The 26964-nt window shown below is 42.5% G+C and overlaps 1 protein-coding gene across 3 annotated transcripts in view; it reads right to left on the bottom strand.

The window, feature by feature from the left end:
• LOC307226702 (kelch domain-containing protein 3-like) overlaps positions 1-21094 on the bottom strand; it is a 79231-nt gene extending 58137 nt beyond the window's left edge. The window contains exons 1-6 of one of the 3 annotated variants that reach the window (XM_079995626.1): positions 20914-21094; positions 18906-18977; positions 17335-17407; positions 16917-16959; positions 14640-14718; positions 3704-3792 (exon numbers count right to left, since the gene is read on the bottom strand). In XM_079995626.1, the coding sequence (XP_079851752.1) occupies positions 3704-3792; positions 14640-14718; positions 16917-16959; positions 17335-17407; positions 18906-18967 (346 nt within the window). In that variant the 5' untranslated portion in view covers positions 18968-18977; positions 20914-21094. The remainder of the gene's footprint in view (positions 1-3703; positions 3793-14639; positions 14719-16916; positions 16960-17334; positions 17408-18905; positions 18978-20913) is intronic. The other 2 variants (XM_079995628.1, XM_079995627.1) reach the window with 2 other exon arrangements.
• Positions 21095-26964: the final 5870 nt, after the last annotated feature.

The raw sequence follows: 26964 nt of genomic DNA, 5'->3' as shown, positions 1-26964 counted from the left end.
GTATAAAATTAGTGAAATGTATAAAATTAGTGAAATGTATAAATTTGAAAAGTATAAATAAATAAATTTTTATTCTTATTGATATTATTATTATCTTAAAAAAGATAAGGAAGACACCCAAAAAGATGTGTGTTTGCTCAGGATTTTACTACATTTACAAAACTGGTCCTTTTCAGACAGAATGCCAATGAATGAGACAGGATGCCACCTGTCATGGGTAGGCAGGTATCTTTGCCCTGGTTTTGTGGAGTAGTGGAGAGTAGCATAGCCTGAAATAGGTAAAAAAGGTAAAGGACCCCTGGACGGTTAAGTCCAGTCAAAGGTGACTCTGGGGTTGTGACGCTCGTCTCGCTTTCAGGCCGAGGGAGCCAGCGTCTGTCCGCAGACAGCTTTCTGGGTCATGTGGCCAGCATGACTAGACTGCTTCTGGCGCAACAGAACACCATGACGCAAACCAGAGTGCATGGAAATGGCATTATACCTTCCTGCTGGAGCAGTACCTATTTATCTACTTGCACTGGTGTGCTTTCGAACTGCTAGGTTGACAGGAGCTAGGACAGAGCAACAGGAGCTCACTCCGTCGTGGGGATTCGAACTGCCGACCTTCTGATCGGCAGGCCAAAGAGGCTCAGTGGTTTAGACCACAGTGCTACTCATGTCCTTATAGCCTGAAATATCTGCAGAGCATGGACCAGAAATCAGGAGCAATGGTGGCTGATAATGAGACTACCAGAATCTGCCACGGAGCACCACCGGAGAGAAGAAGGGGACCTGGCACCCTTATCAGGCACTGGAGGAAGGATGGCATCTCCGAGCATAGCACCATGAAGATACTTGACTATGGTGGGGCCAAACACTCTGTGTACTTCCCCCCACTCAGCTGCTATTTTCTCTCACAGCGCTGAGTTAATGAACCCCACAGCATGCTCTGCTACTTTGAAACACTCTATAGCAGGGCATTCCAAGTTATTGTACTAAGCAGGCCACAAGAGTACTTTGACATGGAATGTGCGGGCCTTGTCGTGTAAAAGAAAAGAAAATAATAATAATAATAATAATAATAATAATAATAATAATGCTGCAGTGGACACTCAGGTTGCGAACATGATCCGTGCGGGATGCAGGTTCGCAACCTGCAGCGTTCGCAACCCGCGTCTGCTTACACACGGGTTGCGATTCGGTGCTTCTGCGCATGTGCAAAGCGCAATTTAGCGCTTCTGTGCATGCACAACTGCCGAAACCCGAAAGTAACCTGTTCTGGTATTTCCGGGTTTCGGCGGTCTACAACCCAAAAAACCGCAACCGGAAGTGGCTGTAACCCAACGTGTGACTATAATAATAATATATTTATACCCCGCCCATCTGGCTGGGTTTCCCCAGCCACTCTGGACGGCTCCCAACAGAATATTAAAAACATGATAAAACTCCTCTTGGGCATGGTTGGCCAAGTGGTGTTAAGAAAGGACAGGATTTTCTTTATGTATGCCACTACAGCAGCAAGAATTCTACTGGCAAAGTATTGGAAGACGCAAGAACTACCTACTCTGGAAGAATGGCAAACAAAGGTGATTGACTTTATGGGACTGGCCGAGATGACGGGCAGAATCCGTGACCAGGGGAAAGAGACAGTGGAAGAGGACTGGAAGAAATTTAAAATATATCTTAAAAATAATTGTAAAATTGAGGAATGTTAAGATGTCAGGGGGTAAGAGGTAAAGAATTGCAGCAGTAATCAAAAAAAACTAAAGGAATCTTTATGAAAGGGAATTAAGATAATGGACCTAAGGGTTGCTAAAGAACTATTAAACAAGGATGCAGGGATGGGGAGGTATGGGGAAGTCAAAAGAAAGAAGGGTATGAAATGATGAGATTGAAATTATACTGTTTTGTATTGTTTTTGTTATCTATCTGAAAAATGAATAAAAATTATTTAAAAAAAAAAAAACATGATAAAACACCAAACATTAAAAATTCCCTAAACAGGGCTGCCTTCAGATGTCTTCTAAAAGTAAGATAGTTGTTTATTTCCTTGACATCTGATGGGAGAGTGTTCCACAGGGAGGGCGTCACCACCGAGAAGGCCCTCTGCCTGGTTCCCTGTAACCTCACTTCTCCCAGCGAGGGAACCGCCAGGAGGCCCTCAGAGCTGGACCTCAGTGTCTGGGCAGAACGATGGGGGTGGAGACGCTCCTTCAGGTCTACTGGGCTGAGGCCGTTTAGGGCTTTAAAGGTCAGCACCAACACTTTGAATTGTGCTTGGAAACGTAATGGGAGTCTTTCAGGACCGGTGTTGTATGGTCTCGGCGGCCACTCCCAGTCACCATTCTAGCTATCACATCTTTTAGTTGTAGTTTCCAGGTCACCTTCAAAGGTTAGCCCCATGCAGAGCACATTGTAGGAGTGGGGAGTGAGGCCAGAATTTGTCATGCCCCCCAGTTCTCATGCTGCCTTCCCAAAGCCAGCTAAGCGAGATACCGGGCTTTGGGAAAGAGGCACGAAGCTCTGGCAGGGTCCCAGAGACCTCCTACCTCCTTTCCAAACTGAACTAGGCTTTGGGGAGGACTCTAGGACCCTGCCAGAACCCTCATGCCTCCTTCCCAAAGCTGAGTACCTTGCTTACCAAGATTTGGGAAGGCAAAGTGGGGGCTGCAAGGGGGGCCCTCAAATGTTGTTAAGGGCCACCCAAAAAGGCATTGAGGGCCGCATGTTGCACCACCCTGCTCTGTTGTAAAGGTGCCAGTTTTGTTCGCCCATGCAGAGACGCTCAGTGGAAGTGAAGTTGGTAAGACTCTCCAGTGAAAAACTGCATGAGCTGCTGCCGACCGGGAGTGCCAAAACTGCACTCTGAACCATCCATTCATGCAACCTTGTGCAGCAGATCTGGGAAAACGTACATTTTTGCTTTCCAGAAAGCAGTCAGCGTTTGTTTTCATTGCAATTTCTTTAAAAATTCCAGCCAAAATTGGGGTTGGGTTGTTTGCTCCAGGCTAAACTCCCCAGGCTAAAACACCCAGCGTCTTACAGTATTTCCCCTTCTGGAACTAATCAGTCTAAAGTGGGATTTAAAATATGGTACATTATGAACTGGCATTCAGTAATGAGGGAGCCTTTGATTTGGAACATTCTCAGCAGGGAACCTAACCTAAGAGCCAAATCACCTTCACTGAAGATATATCTTAAAAGGAGCTTGAAATGAGCTACATTCCTTTCCGTTCTCTAGGTGCCCTGGGAAAGGCAGCTTCAGAGCTCCATGGCAATAGACCTAATTGAATGGCATTCATCTTTCATTTGTTCAACCACTATGAGATATATTTGTGCAAAATGAGCTCCGGTTTGCCATGAATAGAAATAATAAATAAACTTACTGGAGGGAAATAATAAGTTAGGAACAAGGAGCCGGGACACCCAGTCGAGTTTTTGTTTCTATCTTTCAAAGCTTGCAATTTTAAAATGATTAGCTTTTTCAGCAAAGCTGGTTTGTTCCTCCCCAGTCCCACCATCATGACCAAGTTACATCAGAAAGACAAGTTTGAGGGAAAGGGTGGGATCATCAAAATTCGTAGTTCCATGCTGCCACGGTTGCCCCCAAACAATAATAAATTAATAAATGCTTTTTATTCTACAAGAGCAAAAGGCTCTTTGACTTGCCATTAACTAAATGAACTATAAATCCCTGGCAATCTAATTCCATGTTTTTACTCACCAAGATCAAAGGTGTAGACTCCTGGAAGGCAACGCTCAGCATTCGTGCTTGAACAACCTCCAAATAAATATATCTTGCCTTTTACTACACTGTAAAGCAAAGTTGAGAAATTTTTACAGTCGGCCATAAACCACCTCCCCCATGGCTAGAATTTTGTATGGAAAATATACACTTATGGTCACAGTGGACGTTACCAAGCTCTTTTATCCTTTGGCAGCACAGTTGTATCTACAATCTACATTCTGGGCAGAATTTACTTTTGACTGGCTCATAACCTGTAGCTGTACAGCTCCTTATTTCACTTTTGGCAATGGGTTGACATTAGTAAACAGATTGCTCTGTGGGAAACAGTTACAGGAAACCAAAAGGTGAGCAATTCCAGCGAGGAAAGATGTAAGTGGCAGAATATAGCACTACCTAACTAATGAAGTGGCTGGGCTGTTGGTGGACAAACTGGCATGCTCTGTGAATACTACCTTGGATGAGGAAAAAAGTATTGGTGGTATGGAGAGGGGGTGTTCCATATGTCTCTAAGACCCTTAAACATGCTTGTGAGGTAGAATAAGCTTTTGGGAGGTCAGTCGGTCATGTACTGCCCAGAGAATGCACCTAAACAGCTCAGGGTCCAAGAACTCACACCCGCAAGAATTTATGGTAGGTTGAAATAGCAGAGGATCCATTTATTGCAGCGGGATAGGGAAAGGATTTCAATTGTACATTAAACAATGTGGCACTGCACAAAACCATTTGGGCATTTTCTCAAGGGAATGTTGTTGAGGGCTCCATGCCAGAGGCACATAGACACAAAGCCCAAAGCAGGAAGGGCAAGACACACATACATGCTTCTTCTCTGGCGATCAGTCATAGCCGAGTAAGATTGTCTTCCATGAACATGGTTTTAACAGTGAGTCCATAAGTGACTGTGGAGGCCAATTCTGGATCCACACGTCCTTCCACAGTGGGGACATAGGTTTCTGGGTGGGAGTTGATCACGGTGAGGATTTGCCAAATGTGCTTTTCTCTTAGCACGTTTCTCCCTTTTGTCCTGAGTTTTTGCTTCTTCAAATTCCATGATGTCTTTGGTACAGGCTATTATTCAATTGGAGCACTTGCAGGCCAGTGATTCCCAGTTGCCAGTGCTTATATTACTTTTTTTTACATTTGCCTTGAGAACATCTTTAAACCTCTTTTGTTGTCCACTGGTATTATGCTTACCATTCTTAAGTTGGGAATAGAGTAGCTCCTTTGGAAGACGATAGTCAGGCATCCCAACATGACCAGTTCAATGAAGTTGATGTTGAAGAATCATTGCTACGACACTGGTGATCTTTACTTCTTCCAGTACACTGACATTAGTTCACCTGTCTTCCCAAGTGATGTGTAATTTTTTTCAGAGACACCATTGATAGAATCTTTCGAGGAGCTGGAAATGGTGTTTATAAGTGGCCCATGTTTCACAAGTGTACAGTAAAGTTGGTAGTACAATAGCTTTGTAAACAAGCAAAACACACACTACAAAACTCTCACACACACACTCATAAACACACACGCAGATGTGTGATCCAAAAGGAGCTCCCTCTAAGCCCTTTTGTGCATATTGGACATAGTGATATATATATTCAAATAAACTATCTGGTTAGAAATACAAATCCAGACATTTCTTTAAAGAAAAATCCACTGTTTTTCCAAGCTAGCTGACATATTTGTGGGGGGAGGAGGAGTGAAATGCCCCAAGTAGCTTTGACAGCTGTTGGCTCACAAATGTTTGTAGACCTTTTGCACATTTTTGCTAGTGTCATGCTCAAGTTGGTAGAGATATGCATTTTATTTGTGAACATTAAAAAAAAAAACCCTCAAAAGAGTAGCTTAAAAAAAACAAGGGAAAATAATTGCACACTATTCCAAAAGTGAAATGCAGTGCGTTTTTTTCCTTCTAAAAAATATTTAGGGGTACTCTCATTTTCCTACTCGTACTGGAAGACTACCCCTCAATGAGGCCAAACTTAGATTCACAAAATGTTTAGGGGTATGCATACCCCCGTGTACCCCCAGAAAAAAGCACTGGTGAAATGTTTTCCAGGCCACACACACACACCCCCCCGCTATAAAAGACTTTTAAAAAATATAAATTGTGTTGGCATCTGTCCGTAGTAGACATTTGAGGGAGGAAAATAGTTTCATTGTTATTTAGAGAAAGTTGTCCCAGTGCTGGCTTTAGGAGGATTCCAATTTAGATGGTGTAGCAGTTGCCTTTCACAAGAGGGAGTCATAGAATCATAGAATTGTAGATGAAATATACTCAGAGTCGCAAAGTGATTTCATGCTCTTTATTCAGCTCATGGTGGTGAGGAGGAATGAATGAATGTCCCCTCAAAGTATCTGCTTTATATACATTATTTACACAATGGGCTGCACATGATTGGCTAATTCCTGAATTCTACTGTAAGCCAATCAGGTTGTGGATTCACTTCTATCTGGAGCATGATTGGGTGATCCTGCCAACCAATCATACTGCTGCATTGTTCTAGGACCAATCAGACTGCTGCATTCTGAATCCTATTGTTCTAGGACCAATCAGGCTGCTGCCTTTTGGATCCTATTGTTCTAGGACCAATCAGACTGCTGCAGTTTGGATCCTATTCGACTCAGTACATAACAGTAGAGTTGGAAGGGATCACAAAGGGCATTTAGGCCAACCCCCTGCAGTGCAGGAATCCTTTGCCTCACATTGTCTGACATTGAGATTGTTGTAAACGAGAATCTGCCCTTTTCCCTTATGAGGTATTCAAGAGCCCATATAGAGTCCTACGTAGGTTCCCTATTGGTAGGAGAAAATAACAGAGGCCAACCAGAGAATATTGAGAAGCAAAGCAGCTAGTAAGCCTGATCTTTATTGATCTGTTGCAACAGGGTCCTCGCTCACCACACGCAGGAGGGAGGAGGAACCCAGAACAATGGCTTGCAAGGCCTTTTATAGACATTTTAAATTCCCTGCCCTGGAGCTCAAGACCACTCCTCCATACATCATACATACATTACAGAAGGGGTGTAACCTAAGACTACCCCGCCCCCCGATACATCATACCTACATTACAGAAAAGGCGGTCTAAAGCAGAAATCTGAGTGGTCTGTTTACCTCCTGTCTGCTAGGTTACCTGTTTAATGGTCACTTGATTGGATTGCCAGGGGAGCCTGGCCAGTCTTTTGTAATGATAAATACTTCAGTGGTACCTCTAGATACAAACGGGATCCGTTTTGGATTCCCGTTCGCATCTAGAAGCAAATGTAACTAGCGATGGCACACCTGTGCGCGCACGCACCGCTTTTCGCCACTTCTGCGCATGACGCCATTTTTGAGCGTCTGCGCATCCGCAAGCGGCAAAACCTGGAAGTAATGCTCTCCGTTACTTCCGGGTTGCCGCGGAGCGCAACTCGAACGCGCTCAACCCGAAGCGCATTCAACCCGAGGTATGACTGTAGTTCCTGAGCCAGGTCACAGCTCACGCCCTATTCATATCTTAAATGTGTCCCTAAAATAGGATTTGTGAAGGAAATGGCAATGGGGAGGCATTTCCATTTTCCTGTGACCTTGCAGAGAAAACATTTGCTCAGTTTGGGAATCAAAATGGTTTCAGGTTGGTCTTCCTGTACTGATCTATGTACGTGCTTGGTTGGTACACTTATGAACGTTTAACATATATCTAAGACCTCAAAATTCCTATCACAAGATCCTTGCCCTAGTGCTGGGACATGACTGGAAGCAGCTGCTTCCTTGGCCGCTGCCACCATCTTGGGTCCTAAAAGCAGCAAAGCTGAGCTGCCATTTTTCTCCACTCTCAAGTGGGCCAAGCTCCAGGACTGAGGTGCTACAATCTTCACTACTGAAACCCATGTAGTTCTTCTCTTAAACTTTCCTCCCCCAACTTTCCTCCAGCATTTTGAAACCTGTTACAGGCAATATGGTTTCCATATGGGCCATGCCTGTGCAAAAGGCAGCAAAAGTAGTAGCATAAATCAGAGGCAAAGTAAAAAAAAAAAAAAAAAAAAAGCATGCGGAGAATCCAAATGATTAACATATGGGAACAGTTAAATGTAAGGGGAGCTCAATGAGCAGATATTGGCTGCTTAAAATAGCTCCTGAGCCCCTTCTTCTGGGTTTGGAAAATTGCTCGGCTTTGTTTTACTTTCCTGGGCCAATAGTGAATGCAAAGACATGCAGCCTGATCTTATTCTTGCTTACTAGGCCTGTTGTCCATTTTAATGGAAATTATTTTCGTTTTTAAATTTTTTATTATAAAATTTTTCATGAAAAACTCCAGTCATATCAAATTACACATCACATATTTTAGCTTATTGGACCTCCCTCAACTTCTCTGACAATCATTCGTAATTCAAATCCTATCTTCACATTCCTTAATTTTAATATTGCCATTAAACACTATATTTCTGACCTTATTTGCTTACTAGCAATATTCCTTGTATTTTCACAAAGCTTCTTTAAAGCACACTAGCGTTGTACAGTCCTCACAAACAGTTTTCAAATACTCCGTAAATTTCCCCCAGTCCTCAAAGAACCTGTGATCCTTTTGAAATCTGATTTTCCCAGTTAATTTATCCAGTTCTGCATAGTCTGTTAGTTTTGTCCTCCATTCTTCCAAAGTCGGTACTTCTTCTTGTTTCCATTTTTGGGCCAACAGTATTCTTGCTGCGGTGATTGCATACTGAAAAAGTTTACTGTCTCTCCTATTTATGTCCATTCTTGTTATTCCCAGCAAAAAGGTTTCTGGTTTCTTAACAAAGCTATATTTTAGCATTTTCTTTAATTCATTATGTATCATCTCCCAGAACCCCCTTACTTTCTTACAATCCCACCACATATGCATGAATGTACCTTCTTTCTCCTTGCATCTCCAACATTTATTACAAGTTTTGTACATTTTTGCTAATTTTACTGGTGTCATATACCACCTGTATACCATCTTCATAACATTTTCTTTCAATGTGATACATGCTGTAAACTTCAGATTTTCATTCCATATTCTTTGCCAATCATCTATTTCTATGTTATGTCCTAAATCTTTGGCCCATTGAATCATAACCACTTTTACTTCCTCATCCATTGTATGCCATTCCAACATAATTTTATACATTTTAGAAATTATCTTGCAATCATTATTAACAATTTCTGTTTGAAATTTTGAATCATTTTCTTTGTACCCTTTTTCTTTCACATCCTTTTTAAACATTTCACTTATTTGATAGTAGTGCAACCAATCATAAACATGTTCTTTTACTTGTTCGTATGGTTTTAATCTCCACTTCCCCCCTTCCTTCACTACCAAGTCTCCATAGGTGATCCAGTCACTTCTCATATTAATTTTTTTGACACCTATAACCTCTAATGGGGATAACCAATGTGGGACCCCCATTTCTAGTATATTTTTGTATCTGTCCCAAACTTCCAATAACGATCTCCGGAAGATATGATTTTCAAATGATTTATAACCCTTTTTCTTTTCTTTCCAAAGGTGCGCGTGCCATCCAAATCTGTTATCGAATCCTTCCAAATCCAGGAGCTTTGTATTTTTAAGTTTAATCCATTCTTTTAACCAGCAAAGACATGATGCTTCATAATATAACTTCAAATCTGGCAGGGCAAAGCCTCCTCTTTCTTTTGCATCTGTTAGTAATTTATATTTAATTCTCGGCTTTTTGCCCTGCCAGACATATCTTGAAATCATCCTTTGCCAATCTTTAAAGATCGCCGCTCCTTTTAGTATTGGTATCATCTGAAATAAAAATAACATCTTTGGTAGCACTAGCATCTTAATCATTGAGATTCTACCCCAAAGGGATAGTTTTAGTCTTCTCCATACTTCCAGGTCCTTCTTAATTCCATTCCACACCGGGACGTAGTTGTTTTGGAACAGATCGATATTTTTTGGAGTTAACCATATTCCCAAATATTTCACCTTTTTGGCAATTTCAATACCCGTTTGCTGTTGCAATACTTCCATCGTTGTTTTTTCCATATTTTTGGCTATAATTTTGGTTTTCTTCCTGTTTATTATAAAACCTGCCACCTCTCCAAATTTTTCAATTTCCTCCAGTATCTCGGCTGCAGTCCCCATCGGTTCTTCCACCATCAAAACTAAGTCGTCAGCAAAGGCTTTAACTTTATATTGGTTTTGGCCTATTGTCACCCCCTTTATACTTTCATTTCTCCTTATTGAATCTAAAAAGACCTCAAGGACCATTATGAATAATAATGGTGATAGCGGGCAACCCTGTCTGGTACCTTTAGAGATTTTAATTTCTTCTGTTATCATATTGTTCACTATCAACTTCGCTTTTTGCTCCGTATATATTGCCTTTATTCCATTAAAGAAATCATTCCCCATTTCCCTCTGTTCAATATTTTTCAACATAAAGTCCCATGATACGTTATCAAATGCCTTTTCGGCATCCACAAACATCAACATTGCTTGTTTCTCATTCCTGGCCGTCAGATACTCTAAAATGTTTATGACATTCCTCACATTGTCTCTCATCTGTCTGCCAGTAAGGAAACCCGCTTGATCTTCATGAATGATTTCTTGTAAAACCTTTTTTAATCTCTCTGCAATTATTCCTGCAAAAATTTTGTAATCCGTGTTTAAAAGAGAGATTGGTCTGTAGTTCTTTACTTGAGTTAAGTCCGCATCTTCTTTTGGAATAAAGGTTATAAATGCTTCTTTCCACGTCTCTGGAATTTCTCTCTCCTTTAATATGTTATTCATTACTTCTCTCAGTGGTAACGTTAGGGTTGTCCCCAATTCTTTATAGTACCTTGCTGTAAAGCCATCTGGTCCTGGGGCTTTTCCATTCTTCAATTTTTTTATCGCCGCCTTCATCTCCTCTGTATCAATTGGGGTGTTCAGCCTTTCTTGTGCTTCTGTCGGGATCTTTTGCACCTCTTTCTCTTTTAAATATCTTTCTATTTTTCTCATGTTGTTCTTTTCTTTTCGTTTATACAATTGTCTATAAAAGTCCAAGAATCCTTTTCTAATATCTTTGGGATTAGTTATCTCTTCTCCTCCCATTTCAATTTTATTTATTGTGTTTTGCTCCTTTCTTTTCTTGATCTGCCAAGCAAGCCACTTTCCTGATTTATTTGCGAATTCGAAGTTCTTTTGTCTCAATTTTTTAATGTTCCATTCCACTTCCTTGTTTATTATCATTGCAAATTGAGTTTGTAAAACCTTAATACTTTGTTTGATTCTTACGTTATTTGGTTTCTTGATTAATTTTTGTTCATTTTCCATAATTTGTTTTAAAATTTCTTTCTTTTCTTTCTCTCTGTTTTTCTTTTTGATCGAATTCTGTTGTATAAAAAACCCTCTCATCACCGCCTTGCTTGCATCCCAAACTGTACTCATCTTCGTTCCTTTGTTACAATTATCTTCAAAATATTCTTTCAATTTCTTCTGTGCCTCTTGCACAGTTTTTTGGTCATCTAGTAGATAGTCATTCATTCTCCATCTAAATGTTCTTTCTTCAAAGCCTTTAAGTTCTAATTTAATGGGACTATGATCTGAGATAACTCTCGGTTGAATTTCCACTTGAAGAATTCTTGGAGTTAATTCATTTGACATCCAAATTTGGTCGATTCTGGACATTGACTGATTTGGTTCTGAATAATATGTAAACTGTTTTTCCAACGGGTGTCTTAACCTCCAAATATCTATTAAGTTACAGTTTTTGACCATTTCAAAACAGAATAGCAGCTCTGCTGCTAGACCTCTGGAAGACAAAGGGCCAGGGCAAGGATTCCCCCTTTCCCCAGACTGAAATTTGGGGGGACCATTTTCATGGCTATCACATCCTCCCTTGTTACAATCATGTTTGTGGCTGAAGTTGCCCACTCACTTGTTTGGGAGAGTTTGAGAAGAAGAAAAAAATTAAAGCAATGCTATTTGTAAAGGGAAGGGTTAAAGCATTGAAGATGATTCCTAGAGTGGAAGACCACAGAGAAGGGAATGGCTAGAGCAGGCTGGCCTGACTTTTCATTCCTTCCATGAGTTCTGTAAGCCTGAAACACCTTGAAGGCTCTGTCCCTGGTCGCAACATAACAGACTCCATTAGGAAACTGCTGGATCTGATTGAACACAGCAAAACAACCAAACTCCCACTGATGATCATGTCCCTGGACATCCTCAAAGCCTATGATTGTCTGGAATGGAAATACCTAATAGCAGTATTAACCAACATGAAATTTGTCCCCATCATCCTACAGTGTGGTTTATCTGGACCTTCACATTCCTTGCTGTGATGGGGTGCAACACAGCCTTCAACACACTTTTTTATTTTCTTAACCTGCCATTTTGTCCAAATTAGAGAACGACGACTCAGGAGTTTTTAAAAAGGCATTTATGAAAATTTGCTTTGGGATAGGTTTGCTGCTGTGCAATTAAAAAAAAAGGCAGGCAGGCACAGGCAAACAAATACCTGCAAATGTCCTTGAGGTGTTTCAGGCTTCCAGAACTTATGGAAGGTAGTAAAAGACCCCTGACCATTAGGTCCAGTTGTGACCGACTCTGGGGTTGCGGCGCTCATCTTGCTTTATTGGCCAAGGGAGCCGGTGTACAGCTTCTGGGTCATGTGGCCAGCATGACTAAGCCACTTCTGGCAAACTAGAGCAGCGCACAGAAACGCCGTTTACCTTCCCGCCAGAGTGGTACCTATTTATCTACTTGCACTTTGATGTGCTTTCGAACTGCTAGGTTGGCAGGAAGCGGCAAAAGGTAGGTAGGAAGATAGGAAGGTACTAACTGAACAGAGCAGCAAACAATAAACTGTGTGAATACATTCCACCAAGCACTGCCCACCAGTGTGGATGGAAAACATCTGCATAGTTTCTGCAGGCCCCTGCATTGAAACTGCTTGTGTGAGAGCACAAACCCGAACATGGAAACAGTGAGCCACATCTGTATTAATGCCACAGACAGTGAGGACATAGCTGGAGTGCATTTAATAATACCCCAAAGGCATCCACTAGGGAAGCACAGCAAAGGGACTGAGAGGATTAAAGCAATCACCGCCAAGCTTATCTGAAACAGGATACAGGTGAAAGAAATAGCACCTCTAGGGCTACTAGAAAATGGAAATCAGGAAACCAAGTGAGGAGTAAAGCAAACAGCAAAAATCGGACCAGAGAAGACTGGCATCACGCCTGTAAATGTGCTCTCTAAATACATTTCTCACTACCAAAAACGTAGCTATAGTCTTTCTTTTGTTATAAAGTTAAAACAAAAACATGAGCACCATGTTAATGTTACCAATTTTATTGGACTGGTTGACTGTGTGCAAGCTGGATATGATATGATATTGTAGCACCCTGCTTGTGGTTAACGCTTAGCTGGAATGAAATATTCAACGCAGCAATAGAGAAATTAAAATAATAATTTATTTGTCAGACAAATAAATGAGAGGCACAGTGGTATATGGTTACCAAGCTCTGGCCTGGCCTCCTGCCAATCTGGCCAGCACTTATATTTCCTTAATCCAGCCCCCTTGCTCCTCCTGTGGCTGCCTCTGTCCAATCAGCCTGGTTGAAATTCCTATTGGCTGTTTGCTAGAACCAATCACAAAAGATACACCCATTTCCTTTTGCCCTTTTATGGGAAACAAAAAGCTATATATTCTTCTATCTATAAATGACAAATAAGTAGTAATATATCTTACATGTGTCTCAACAAGGAACCTTAATTACCAGCTCACCTCTTGCCCTCCTTGCCCTATTGCCCTCCAAAACAAATGGTTAATCTTAAATTTTTATCTTAAACAGATGTCAAGGATCTTGAATTTACATCATCATTGAAAGATCTCCTTCTCTTGAAGGTCTTTTAAACAAAGGCCTGACAACCATATGTGTGCTCTAAATGATGTTTCCTGCTTGGCAGGGGGGGCTAGGCTGGTGGCTGATGGTCCCTGTGATCTCTTCCAACTATATGAAATAAGAATCTAGCATAAGGATTTAACATTTCTTAGTTTCTAAATCCTTTGCATAATTACATTTAAGCCAATATATTTAATACATAACATAAATAACCTTTTAAAAGAATAAACCTTCTCAAAGTAAAAAAGGAAGGAACAGTTTCCAGCCTCAAAGTAAGATAGGAAGAAACCTATCTTCTCCAGCCAAGCCAGTTGCCTTTTTCACTGCTCTTGACCTTTCAACCTTAGGAAAATATGGCTCAAGTTTAATGGGAGGCACATGGTTTTATTTTACTATTTACCAACTCTTAATTTAACCACTCTTACAGCTTAATTGTACTTTGCAACATGCAAGGTCAGTGTCCTCGCTCTCAGCCTGTAATTCCCTTTTTACGACTTTGAGAATTGTTTTCTGCTATAAATCAGGGGGCCCCCTTGTCCAGGAGAATAAGCATTGCCAAGGTTCTTAGGCAGCTGGTCTTCTGCCTGGCATGAAACATTTGAAAATCTTTAAGCTCATCTTAATATACAGGCCCTGATCAAAAATATAAGCTTTGATAAAAATGCAGGCTTATGATTAGATGCCTCAATATTACATGAAGTGCACGGCTAACACTAATTGAGCATTTTCATCTTCATAACTGCTAAACACAAAGCTCTGGATTTTGGTCATTAGTTTTCTCTCAGATTTGTCAATTCTCAGACGCGCTCAAATTAATAATAATATATGCTTGGTGGTAGTTGGGTTTTCTTATGGCTGTGCAGAGTGATTAATCACTGTAACTATTTGCATCTCAGTCAGATGTAAGTTTACATGGATGGCAGGCACTTAATTCCAATATATTTCCTTCCACATACGTGCGCTTAGGTCAGAGAATAGGCCCACCTTCTTGTCATTGCAGTGATTGACATAAAAGTACTAGAAATAACCAGCGTTTATTTTGCTGAATTGTTTGCTTACCAAAGTGAATGACCTTCTCTTGGACAAGGAATGTGCCCATCTTGTGGTATCCTTTCCCATGTCAAATCAGTGGAAGTAACTGAAAATGAATGAACTTGAGATGATTGGTACGTTTACACACATACACAAACATATATCTATACATCCATACAGTATTTTGGTTTCAAAACATACTGGCTAAAGCTAAACATACTGGCTAAAGCTGTTAACCAGAAGGTTGGTGGTTCGAGTTCGCCCAGGGATGACTGTGGTCAGGATTCCAAATCCGACCTCTACAATTCTATGATTCTACAAGCATCTATTTTAATGTGCAGTCAATTTTAGTTATTCCTGCCATTATTTCGGGGGTATTGTCGTGGCGGTGGCAGAGATGACAACAAGAGGAGACCATTCCCATTTTGCCTCAGGTGGTGAAATGGGACAGGTTACCCCAGGTAGGGGGACGCGGGTGGCGCTGTGGGTTAAACCAGAGAACCTAGGACTTGCCGATCAGAAGGTCAGTGGTTCAAATTCCTGCGATGGGGTGAGCTCCCGTTGCTCGGTCCCTGCTCCTGCCAACCTAGCACTTCGAAAGCATGTCAAAGTGCAAGTAGACAAATAGGTAAATGGCATTTCTGTGCACTGCTCTGGTTTGCCAGAAGCAGCTTAGTCATGCTGGCCACATGACCCGGAAGCTGTACACCGGCTCCCTTGGCCAATAAAGCGAGATGAGTGCTGCAACCCCAGAGTCGGTCACGACTGGACCTAATGGTCAGGGGTCCCTTTACCTTTACCTTTACCCCAGGTAGCAACACTGCATCTGATGGCAGTGCCTTGAATTGCTTAAAGCTAAACTTGGATGTTATCCATTAGAACTACTCCCTGCAGCAAGTTTTCTAAAGTTAACATCAAAACGTCAGCAATTGCTCTCAAGTTTATACGTCTCTTTTAAAATCTTTATTCCCATAATTCTCTCATATTGTCTAATACCTCTAAGCAAGACTTCTAAGACCAGGATGAAAAGTAACAGGAGAATGGGCATCCTTGCCATGTCCTCTTCTGTATATCACAGGATCAAGTCAAATCTCCACTAACCACTATATGTGCTGTCTGTGATGTATAAATTGATTTCACCCGTTTAATAACATTATTTCCAAGTTCATTTCTTGCAAAACTTCAATAAATAAATAAATAAAAAATCCCAGTTCAGGTTGTCAAAGGCCTTTTCTGCATCCAAAAAAATCGGAACAGCTTGCTTTTCAGTATGATGATTCAAATATTCAAGATGTCTGATCCAGGCATAGGCAAACTGCGGCCCTCCAGACGTTTTGGAACTACAATTCCCATCATCCCTAGCTAACAGGACCAGTGGTCAGGGATGATGGGAACTGTCGTCTCAAAACATCTGGAGGGCCGGAGTTTGCCTATGCCTTGTTTAATGCATTTCTTACATTGTCTCTTAACTGTCTTTTAAGCAAAAAGCCTCACTGAATTGCTTAAAGCTAAACTTGGAGATGAGATATAAGGCCAGCAGAATGACTATTTCTATAGGAAATACTACAAATATGTAGAGTACATACCGTATTTTTTGCCCCATAGGACGCACTTTTTCCCCTCCAAAAATGAAGGGGAAATGTGTGTGCATCCTATGGGGCGAATGCAGGCTTTCGCTGAAGCCTGGAGAGTGAGAGGGGTCGGTGCGCACCGACCCCTCTTGCTCTCCAGGCTTTGCACAGCTCTCCACAAGGCGCAGGAGCCCTGTGCTGGGCTCCTGCGGCTTGCAGAGAGTTGCCTGTTCTGGGGGCTGGGGTCGGGGGAAGCTCGGGCTTCCCCCACCCCAGCCCCGCACCTGGGGAAAAAATAACCCCCCCTTTATTTCCCCCCCAAAAAACTAGGTGTGCCTTATGGGATGGTGCGTCCTATAGGGCGAAAAATACGGTATGTGGCTCAATAAATAAAAAGGTATGTTTAAGAAAATCACAAAACCTGCGAGTGCGTGATCACACTTGCACCCAACAGTTCTGCCTATGCCTTATTGACCAAAAAAACTGGACCACAGTAGGTGCATTCATACCAGGGGAATGCACCTGTTCAAACTAGCCTGGGAGGAGAGAAAAAACCTTCTAACCTTAATCCATTCTAGTCTCATTGTTTGCAACACTTCCACAATTTTATAGTGATAAGCCTTTTTTTGCATTACAAATGACTGGTCTATTATAGTGAAATATGTGCCACTCCAAAGGGAGGAATAAACCCATGGAAAAAGCTGCCTGCTAGAAAAGATTAATAGTATCTCACTTGTCAACATGTAGAAGTCATTGAAATATGTTGGCTGATCATCCTAGGAGAGAAAGAGAAAGAGAGATTGAAGCTGATATCTTTATTTACAGGGCATCAATATTGTCATCTAGATAAGGAACGCTTTTAAAATTACATTCAGGTTTAAGCTATCTCAAGTGACTACCAGTAGAAATAATAGCTAAACAGTTACCCGGAGAGAATCTGCAGGCATGTCTCCACAATGCACATTAGTAGACAATGACTGGAATGCAGTGATTCTTCAGTAAGTACTTGTGTATAGTGGGAAATAGAGAAGATTTAAAGCAAACAGCAAGAGCACATGAGGCGTGCCATTTATTATACTCCCAACAACAGCAAAATGTCAAACGGTAATGAAATTAACAAAGGACAGCAAACATCAACTTGTGGTACTTACAGACGTATCATTAAAGGAACAGCCTCCAAATATAAATGCTATATTTCCTGTGATTGCCAATGCATGTCCGTGCCTACAGAGCAACATGAAATAATGGTAAATGAATTTGGATGCAGCAATAACAGTGAATCTTTCCCCCCCTTGCTCAGAGGAGAGGCCAGCCTTACTGTGGGAGCCTATTTATACAGCTCCTTACTTAGAGAATAATATGGGTATTAATATGAGAGAGCAAGCTAGCAGTTTCTCATGACCTGAAGCTGACGCAGCCTGGGACAAACTAAGCTTATCCACAAAATCTGTCAGAGAACAACCCCTTCACTTAAAAAAGAAAAGGGTGGAAAAAGAAAAAGAAACCAGTTCTGTGAAATATGTAGAGTACGTTTCCGAGCACAATTCAAAGTGTTGGTGCTGACCTTTAAAGCCCTAAACGGCCTCGGTCCAGTATACCTGAAGGAGCGTCTCCACCCCCATCATTCTGCCCGGACGCTGAGGTCCAGCGCTGAGGGCCTTCTGGCGGTTCCCTCATTGCGAGAAGCAAAGCTACAGGAAACCAGGCAGAGGGCCTTCTCGGTAGTGGCGCCCGCCCTTCCAGCAGATGTCAAAGTGATAAAGAACTACCTGACATTCAGAAGACATCTTAAGGCAGCCCTGTTCAGGGAAGTTTTTAACGTGTGATATTTTACTGTATTTTTGGTTTCTATGGAAGCCGCCCAGAGTGGCTGGGGAGGCCCAGCCAGATGGGCGGGGTATAAATAATAAATTATTATTATTATTATTATTATTATTATTATTATTATTATATTATTATTATTATTATTATCTGTAGTTTTCCACTTTGATGTCATTATTGCAACAGGGATGATGACTGCTTCAGTGATGCAATCCCTACACACACACACACACAGTTATTTAGTTTTTCAAATTTTGAAATTTACGAACAATTGTCAAACAAGCAAAATAAAAACAGAATTTCGTAGATTCCCCTGGACTTCCTGCCACCCCTTTGTGGGTCCTTATGTTAACTTTTTTCTTCCTGCAACTTCTCTATTAATCCAAATCTATTAAATCTCCATTACAACCATAGTTCTACGTTATGCTGCAAGTATCATTCCAACCCTACTAATAATTTTAATTGTTTGCAGTGATTTTTAAGGTAAATTATATATTTCCCCCATTCCTTATTCAAAGTTTGGTCTTCCTGGTTTCTGATTCTTCTGGTCATACTATGCATGGCAGCTGCTGCCTTTCATGGTGTGCTTTTTAAAACAATGTTCGGCAAATATTTGATGCGATTAAAAAACAAAAGAAGAAAATGGTAAAACTGACCGAGAAAATCTAGACATCACTGTTTACTATCTCAAAAGTTTAACTATATTCATAATAAATACTCAGAACTTCAGTACATATCTCATCTAGAACGTATCCTATTACTATTTAATGTTAAGTGGTATCACAAGCCAATTCAACACAATAAATGTAAATAATAACTGATGTTCTTTAGACAAAAAAATATGCAACAATCTGCAACAATTATGTTTCATTGTTTTACCAGTTTTACCATTATCCCATACCTAGGACTTGGAGCGTCCCCAATCACTTCTTTTGTAATCCAGTGTCCACTTGCTAATGCCATCTTGGAACTACTGAAAAAAACTGTGTTCAGAAAAAGAGGCATGAATTGTCTTGAGAGTATTGTAGGTTTAAAACAAAAAGTTTACAGGTAGATATTTATTATGGGATGCAACAGTACAAGTGGAAATCTACTCTAGAGCTGTCCCTCCACCCCAATTTTTAGGGGTGCCTCCAGCCTGCCACTATTTTGCAGGATTCATGTGCAAACTGGAATTTTAAGTTTGCGTACTTAAAGTGAATTAAAGAACTCTGTCAATCTAGCGCAACAAATCCACTTAAAACACACACACACAATCAGACTTATTGTAGTTTGGAAAGTGACTGGGAAATGCATTGAAAACTGTGGGATGGACAAAAGACTAACAGGAAGAGGTTAAACTAAGGTTACCCGATTTTTTTCAATGAATCTGGGGACACTTTAATTAATTAAATAATTAATTAAAGACATACTACATGTTCGGGACATTGATGCTGCAGCGATGGCGGTGGCAGAGGGGAGGCCGCCGCCTTGACCTCAATCGCCACATTTCCCCTTCCTCTTAGGCTTCTATCTCCTTTCTCCATGAGCCTGGGCAGCCCCTGAGTTGCTGGTTCTTCAGTGTGTGTGTGTGTGGGGGGGGAAGCAGTGCACGGTGGATCAGGCATGGAAGGCGGAGAAGGAAGGCCGAGAGCAGCAGTGGTAGTGGCGGCGGCGAGGCTTGGGCAGCGCAATGCTTCCCTTCCCATCGGAGCAGCCCCAATCCCATTCCTACTTGTGTGAAAGCAGGAGGGGGCGGGGATCCCTCAGCTGGGAAGGGAGGCTTCCTGTTGCCTAACTGAGAGATCCCTGCCCTGTCCTGCTTGCACACAAGCTCTGATAGGCAGCGTGAAGCCTCCCTGCACAGCTGAGAGATCCCCGCCCCGCTCCTAAAGGTAAAGGTAAAGGTACCCCTGCCCGTACGGGCCAGTCTTGACAGACTCTGGGGTTGTGCGCCCATCTCACTTAAGAGGCCAGGGGCCAGCGCTGTCCGGAGACACTTCCGGGTCACGTGGCCAGCGTGACATCGCTGCTCTGGCCAGAGCCAGAGCCAGAGCCGCACACGGAAACGCCGTTTACCTTCCCGCTGGTAAGCGGTCCCTATTTATCTACTTGCACCCGGAGGTGCTTTCGAACTGCTAGGTTGGCAGGCGCTGGGACCGAGCAGCGGGAGCGCACCCCGCCGCAGGGATTCGAACCGCCGACCTTTCGATCGGCAAGCCCTAGGCGCTGAGGCTTTAACCCACAGCGCCACCTGCGTCCCGCTCCTGCTTGCATGCAAATAGGAGTTGGGAGGTTGCTCTGATAGGCAGCATGAAGCCTCCCTTCACAGCTCAGTTGTTGGGGTCGGGGAAGGTGGAGGCAGCCCGGAAGCTGCATCTTTGAGCCCCTGCCCCACCATCATATGGGGACTTCCAAGCAGCTCCTGAAGCCAGCCAGAACCAACTGCTCCGGGCTGCTGAGATTGCCGCTGCTGCATTTCCCGGGGACATTAGATGAATCCGGGGATGGAATTTGTCTGAGGACTTATTCGCAAATCCGGGGACTGTCCCCGGGAAACGGGGACGTCTGGTAACCCTAGTTTAAACACTCTGAAAGCAACTCAGAAAGGACGCAGGAAGGATGCTCAATGTCCTATAACTGTCCTGCAAGCAAATCAGAATGAAGACTCAGTAAAGACTGTCTGTATACAGTGCACTATACATGTTAACTTTGTGCAAGCAGATCAGGATGAATACACAGGTTGCATGGAGAAGCTTTTAGAGAAAGGGAATCTGGGTAACACTCAGTTGCATTTGCAGAAGTCCCTCTGGATTTCAATCTGTAAAGAGCCTAATAGTTCTGCTAATTGGCTGTTGCTTGGGGGGGGGGAGTCATTACAAAGCATGAATAAGAACTGACTTCCTTTCTTCTCCCCATGTTCCACTCACCTGTGGTTCCTTAATCTTTCATCAGGAGCACCAGAAATAGGTATCTGCAAGCTCTATGTATGCCGCCAGATATTAATTTCTAGTCTGCTTTATTCACCAGCTTTTTCTAGCTCTCTGCCTCGCTTGACATCAGTTGCTATGACACTGTGGTACACAGAAAGAAACACACACCTGACTCCACATTATTTCCGGGTTACCTGGAGCCATGGCAACTTAAACAGAGCCTTCCCATACTGTATATTCCAGCCACAGTGTAAAAAACTCATGTCATTTTATCTCCAGGACAGGAACCACCTGTTACATCTCTGCATGGCAGGCTGCCATAAAAGCCACAGTACTTTGCTAAAGGTGCTGGAAATGATACCTCTGCGAGGTAGGAACTCCAATTCCCAGGATTCTTTGAGGGAAGTCATGTGGTTTCAATGTGCATGGAACAAGCTTTAAATATATACAGAGGTACCTCAGGTTAAGAACAGGTTAATTCGTTCTGGAGGTCCATTCTTAACCTGAAACTGTTCTTAATCTGAGGTACCACTTTAGCTAATGGGGCCTCCCGCCGCCACCGTGCCACCAGAGCACGATTTTTGTTCTCATCCTGAAGCAAAGTTCTTAACCCGAGGTACTATTTCTGGGTTAGCGGAGTCTGTAATCTGAAGCGTCTGTAACCTAAAGCGTCTGTAACCCGAGGTACCACTGTAGTGCAGATCTGGAGAATCAGAACAGGAAATGGGTCTAGGAGTCCAGTTTTTATACCCTTCTGGACAAAGGCCGCAAAGGAAAATTCAGAATTGATGGGATCAAGGGGGGTGATGAAAGAGATGGCCGAGTGGGAGTTGTGGGGTCAGGAAGATGGGATGTTCTTTTGTGGAGACAGGTTGTCATATTCACTTTCCAGCTAGTTTGATTAGATCTAAGTACGAACAATGTACTTCTCTCTTACTGAAGCAATGCATTTCCTGACGGGCCAGGATGTGGTTTCCTTTTTGTGGAGACAGGTGGTGTTAACATCACTCTTCAGCTAGTCTGATTAGCTCTAGATTGGAACAATGGGCTGCTCTCCTGACTATTGCAATTATTTTTTCCATCACATTGATTGAATTGTGAAAAGTCAAGCCCTGTGCATATGAGTTGGGACATAATCTCCATCAAAGTGACTATTATTATTATTATTAGTTGTTGTTGTTGTTTAATTCTCTAAGCTTTATTTGTTTTTGCACATTTTGGCCAGTAGGAATAACATAGGTAAAGGTAAAGGGACCCCTGACCATTAGGTCCAGTCGTGGCTGACGCTGGGGTTGCGGCGCTCATCTCGCTTTATTGACCGAGGGAGCCGGTGTACAGCTTCCGGGTCATGTGGCCAGCATGACTAAGCCGCTTCTGGTGAACCAGAGCAGCACACGGAAATGCCGTTCACCTTCCTGCCGGAACGGTACCTCTTTATCTGCTTTCACTTTGACGTGCTTTTGAACTGCTAGGTTGGCAGGAGCAGGGACCGAGAAACGGGAGCTCACCCCATCGTGGGGATTCGAACTGCCGACCTTCTGATCAGCAAGTCCTAGGCTCTGTGGTTTAACCCACAGCGCCACCCGTGTCCCAGGAATAAAAGCATTGATTAAAATCACATTTTGCTTAAGTTAAGTCAATTGAGTTATGCTGTTGACGGCAAAGCATAATTTTCCAAGTACTGCTCTTCCAAGAAGATGTGTGTCTTCTTCTTAACGTAAGGCGGCAGACAGCACTGCTCCACCAGCTGCCACTGCAGCTTTGGTAGCAACGGACAGCCCAACAGCACCGACTGACTGAAGCATGGCAACAGCTTTCCCAGCAGCTACTCCTTCACCATCGGCGATGGCCACTGCTGACATCATTTTTGCAGCCAGAGCCAGCTGCAATTCCAGGTCCAGTGAAACCTGCTGCTCCCAGTGCAGCAATTGTGGCCACTGCCAAGCCGGCTACACCTCCCAAAACTGTAGTTACTAGATCAACCATGCTGGCTTCCTAAAGACCCACTCCTCTACTTGCGTATCTCAAAGTGACCCATTTAACTACTTATTCTATCAGGCCTCTTGCACCCTCTTTACAAAGAACCATTCTTTTTTTTAAAAAAAGAAGCCGTTTTTAAAAACATAATTTTTATTGATTTTTTTCTGTATTTCATCATAATTCCATACACATATTCACAACATATTGTTTGCTCATATTGAGCTTTGACTTCCTTCCGTCTTTCTTTCTGGCATCCCTATAGCATTTGACATATCTATTGCATTCTCATGGTCACTTCTTTATCATATAATAACATTAAGAAATCACATTCTTATTTATAAATCAATCATAATTCCTCATTACAAAACATATCACATTAATGCTACAAATGTTTTCATATAAGTACAATTTTATTTCAGGTAATAAATAAATTTGCTCCAGTCCTTTTGGTATTTTTCTTCGGGTCAGTTCCTAATTCTCCCCGTCAGCTTCGCCAACTCCACAAATTCTACCATCTTAGTTCTCCAATCCTCCAATGTAGGGAGTTCCTGCTGTTTCCATCTTTGTGCCAGGAGAATTCTCGCTGCCGTTGTGGCATACATAAATAAATTTATATCTTTTTTTATGAATTTCTTCACTAATTATTCCTAATAAAAATGCCTCTGGTTTTTTTTTATCAAAATTGTATTTTAGTATCTTTTTTAATTCATTATAGATAATATCCCAGAAAGCCTTAATCTTAGTGCAAGTCCACCACATATGTAGGAAGTTTCCTTCCTTTGCCCTGCATTTTCAGCATAATTTGACTTGGCATCTGTACATTTTTGCAAGCTTACCCGGAGTGATGTACCAACGGTACATCATTTTCTTTAAGTTCTCTTGGAGAGCCACACATGCTGTGAATTTAGTTGTTTTATTCCACATTACTTCCCATCTTTCAAAATCAATATTATGTCCCAGGTCTTGTGCCCATCTTATCTTTACACTTTTCACCTCCTCATCTTTAGTATTCCATTCTAATAGCACTTTATAACAAGCCATTTTTATTGGCTTGTAAACAAATATTAATACCACAGAATACTTAGCCAGCAGTACAGCCAGCAGTATTAATTGTCTTTGTTTTATCCATTGTCTCTAGACATACACTTGCACATTCAATATTCAAACATAATACTTAATGTAAACCCTTCACTGAAATATTGAGCGGTTGGTATAACAAGGTCTTGAGTTGGGTCATTAACATAGTTAAAGAAAGGGGTCCATGTTTCTTGGACAGTGTCTCTAATTGTTATGCCCTTATTTGCCCTCATGTGTCTGGTAAAACACTCAGATATTGCTGTATCCCAGATCTTATTTCCCCATATGTGGAGGGGTATTTCAGTCTGGTTCTTCTGTTGCTGAGCTACTGCTAATCGTGCTGCCGTCAGTACGAATCCTCTGTGGTGCAGGGTGGAGCCCAAGTCTATATCCAAAGATAGTAGGGCTAAGAATTGGAGAAAAAGGGGTTGGCCTGTAATTGCGGATATAATGGAGAAGGCTCTACTAAAAGTTTAACATGGGGGCTGTAATGTACTCAAGTTCTCACCCTGGGCCAGCAGGGGGATACTGTAGATAGTTATGCAAATAAGGGATCAAAAGTGACGTTCAGTGATTGGATAGTTTTAGAAAATTGTTACAGTTACGTTGTTCTGGAGCTCTATATAAGCAGGCTGACTGAACCCTTCAGTTCAGTTCTGTTCTGGCCTGTGAATAAACAAGAGCTGTTTGAAGAATCGCTGTGTCATCTGATATATTCACCCACAACTTAACAGGGGCATTCCCACCAAACATGGCTAAATGAACTAAGCCTTCCATAGCCCTTCCAACATAAAGGGGAAAGGGAGAGATTAATTTTTGCCAGTGTCCACTGTGATCGGAGAATGACTTTGAGTAATGCCTCCTATAACACAGCAGAGATCGTTTTGAGGAGGGTGGGAGAGGTCCAGATGCCCTCCCATTTGTGATATTCAATTATGTGGCCTAAATCTGATTCCCATATAATTCAAAGGCCTCTGGCACCCCCTGTTTCATGATCTAAAAGACTGCTGTATATTAGGGAAGCAGCACATTTGTGTTTTATGTGATGGCCTGAATCATAGAGATTCAAACAAGGTACCGTATTTTTCGCTCTGTAAAACGCACTTTTCCCCTCCTAAAAAGTAAGGGGAAATGTGTGTGCGTCTTATGGAGTGTAGGTTGCGCGGCTATGCCAGAAGCCAAAAAAGTGAGAGGGAGCACTACGCAGCGCTCCCTCTCGCTGTTCTGGCTTTGGGATAGCCCCCCAAAGCCTCCTCAGGGCAGTGGGTTGAAGATTCACGCGGCTTTTGCGGCAGATGGGGGAAGGGACAGAGCACGGGGCTGTCCCTCCACCCATCTCCCAGATAAGCCCCCAAGAGCCGCGCTCCCTTTAAAGAGTGAGCAGCTCTTGTGGGAGGTGGGGGAGGGACAGAGGGCAGCTTACCCACGCGCAGCCTCTTCCGGGCAGGGGGAGCCTTCATCCCGCTGCCCGGGAGAGGCTTCAGCGGCTATCCCAGAAGCCAGAACAGCAAGAGGCTATCCCAGAAGCCAGATTCCTCTTGCTGTTCTGGCTTCTGGGATTCAGAATATTTTTTTTCTTGTTTTCCTCCCCCCAAAACTGTGATAAGTCTGGTGCGTCCTATAGAGCGAAAAAATACGGTACCTTTGGTGAGCTTGCAGAGGAAATCCCCCAAAATCCAGTTGTCCAGAGCGTAGTTTACTGCCCAGAAAGGAAGAGTGAGAACAAACAATATGTCCACAATAGCCATATTGCAGAGGCAGACATCAGTTATAGAATCAGACCTCTTACATAAAACAAATGTCATCACTACAAACATATTTCCCACGATCCCCAGGACACAGATCAGGGAGTAAGCAATGGGAAGAAAGGCTTTCGTAAAGTTTCTGACTTCATCCTTGTCACATGGCATTGCAATCTCAACATACAAATCGGAATAATCTGCGATGGTTGATTCTTCCTGAAAGGACAATGGATTCCCTTAAACTCACATTTCGGCAAGCTCTGGTTTAGGTAAGGAAAGCTTTTGGTAAAAACATTTGGTCTTCATCTGTTTGGTTCTTAAATGTACATTCTGAGACGGGGGAAATCCATGCTCCATAGGAAAGGCCTGGAATATAGCAGAGGAGAGGATGTACTGTAGTGGGAATGGAGAATGACCAAAATTAGGGCAGGGACAGAATTTCTTTGTTCTGGAGAGAGCAAGGTACATAGAATGGCACACATGTCTGTCTCAAACTATGACCCAAAAAAGCTTCCTGTACGAGGCTCAACACTCCCTCACGCCATCTATTCTAGCAGAGAACATGGGCTGGCAAGCTTGTCGTTCAGAATGTTGTCAATTCTGTTATGACACTGCTTAACTTCTGACTGGCTTCAATCTGCATAATTGCAAACATAATTCCCCACTGTGGAAGGACATGTGGATCCAGAAATGGCCTCCACAGTCACTTACAGACTCACTGTTAAGACTGTGTTCATGGAAGACAATCTTACTCAGCTACGAGTGATCACCAAAGAAGGAGTTCTAGTTTCACTGTTGGGAGGCAGTATGCCTCTGAATATCAGTTACTGGGAATCACAAGGGGGGAGGATGCTGTTTCATTCAGCCTATTTCCCATAGGTATCTCATTTGCCACTGTGGGAACAGGATCCTGGACCCAACAGGCTTGTGGCCTGATACAGTAGGGCTCTTTGTTGTTAAATGCAGATTATATATTTAAGGGAGTGTGGCATTTGCCCATTCATTTAGAAAATGTTTGAACAGGTGGGAAAGATAGGGTTAAAAATATAGACCAATAGGAAAGCCAGAGGCAGAGCCTACCTGTGTATAAAAGGGCTTAGCCGAGGTTTGAATTAGTTGTTGTTGTTGGTGGTGGTGGGTAGTTAGTTGGTTTTAGTGGGTTGGCTGGTTGGGAGAGGCAGTTGGAGAAGCAGTTGGTAGGCAGTTGGTAATAGAGAGACAGTTAGGGCAGTGGGTTCTTGCGTGAGGG

This window comes from Podarcis cretensis, assembly GCF_951804945.1.
Source record: "Podarcis cretensis genome assembly, chromosome: 11".
NCBI lineage: Eukaryota > Metazoa > Chordata > Lepidosauria > Squamata > Lacertidae > Podarcis > Podarcis cretensis.
The sequence above is the reverse complement of the archived record's forward strand: the minus strand, read 5'-3'. Positions and strand labels throughout refer to the sequence as shown.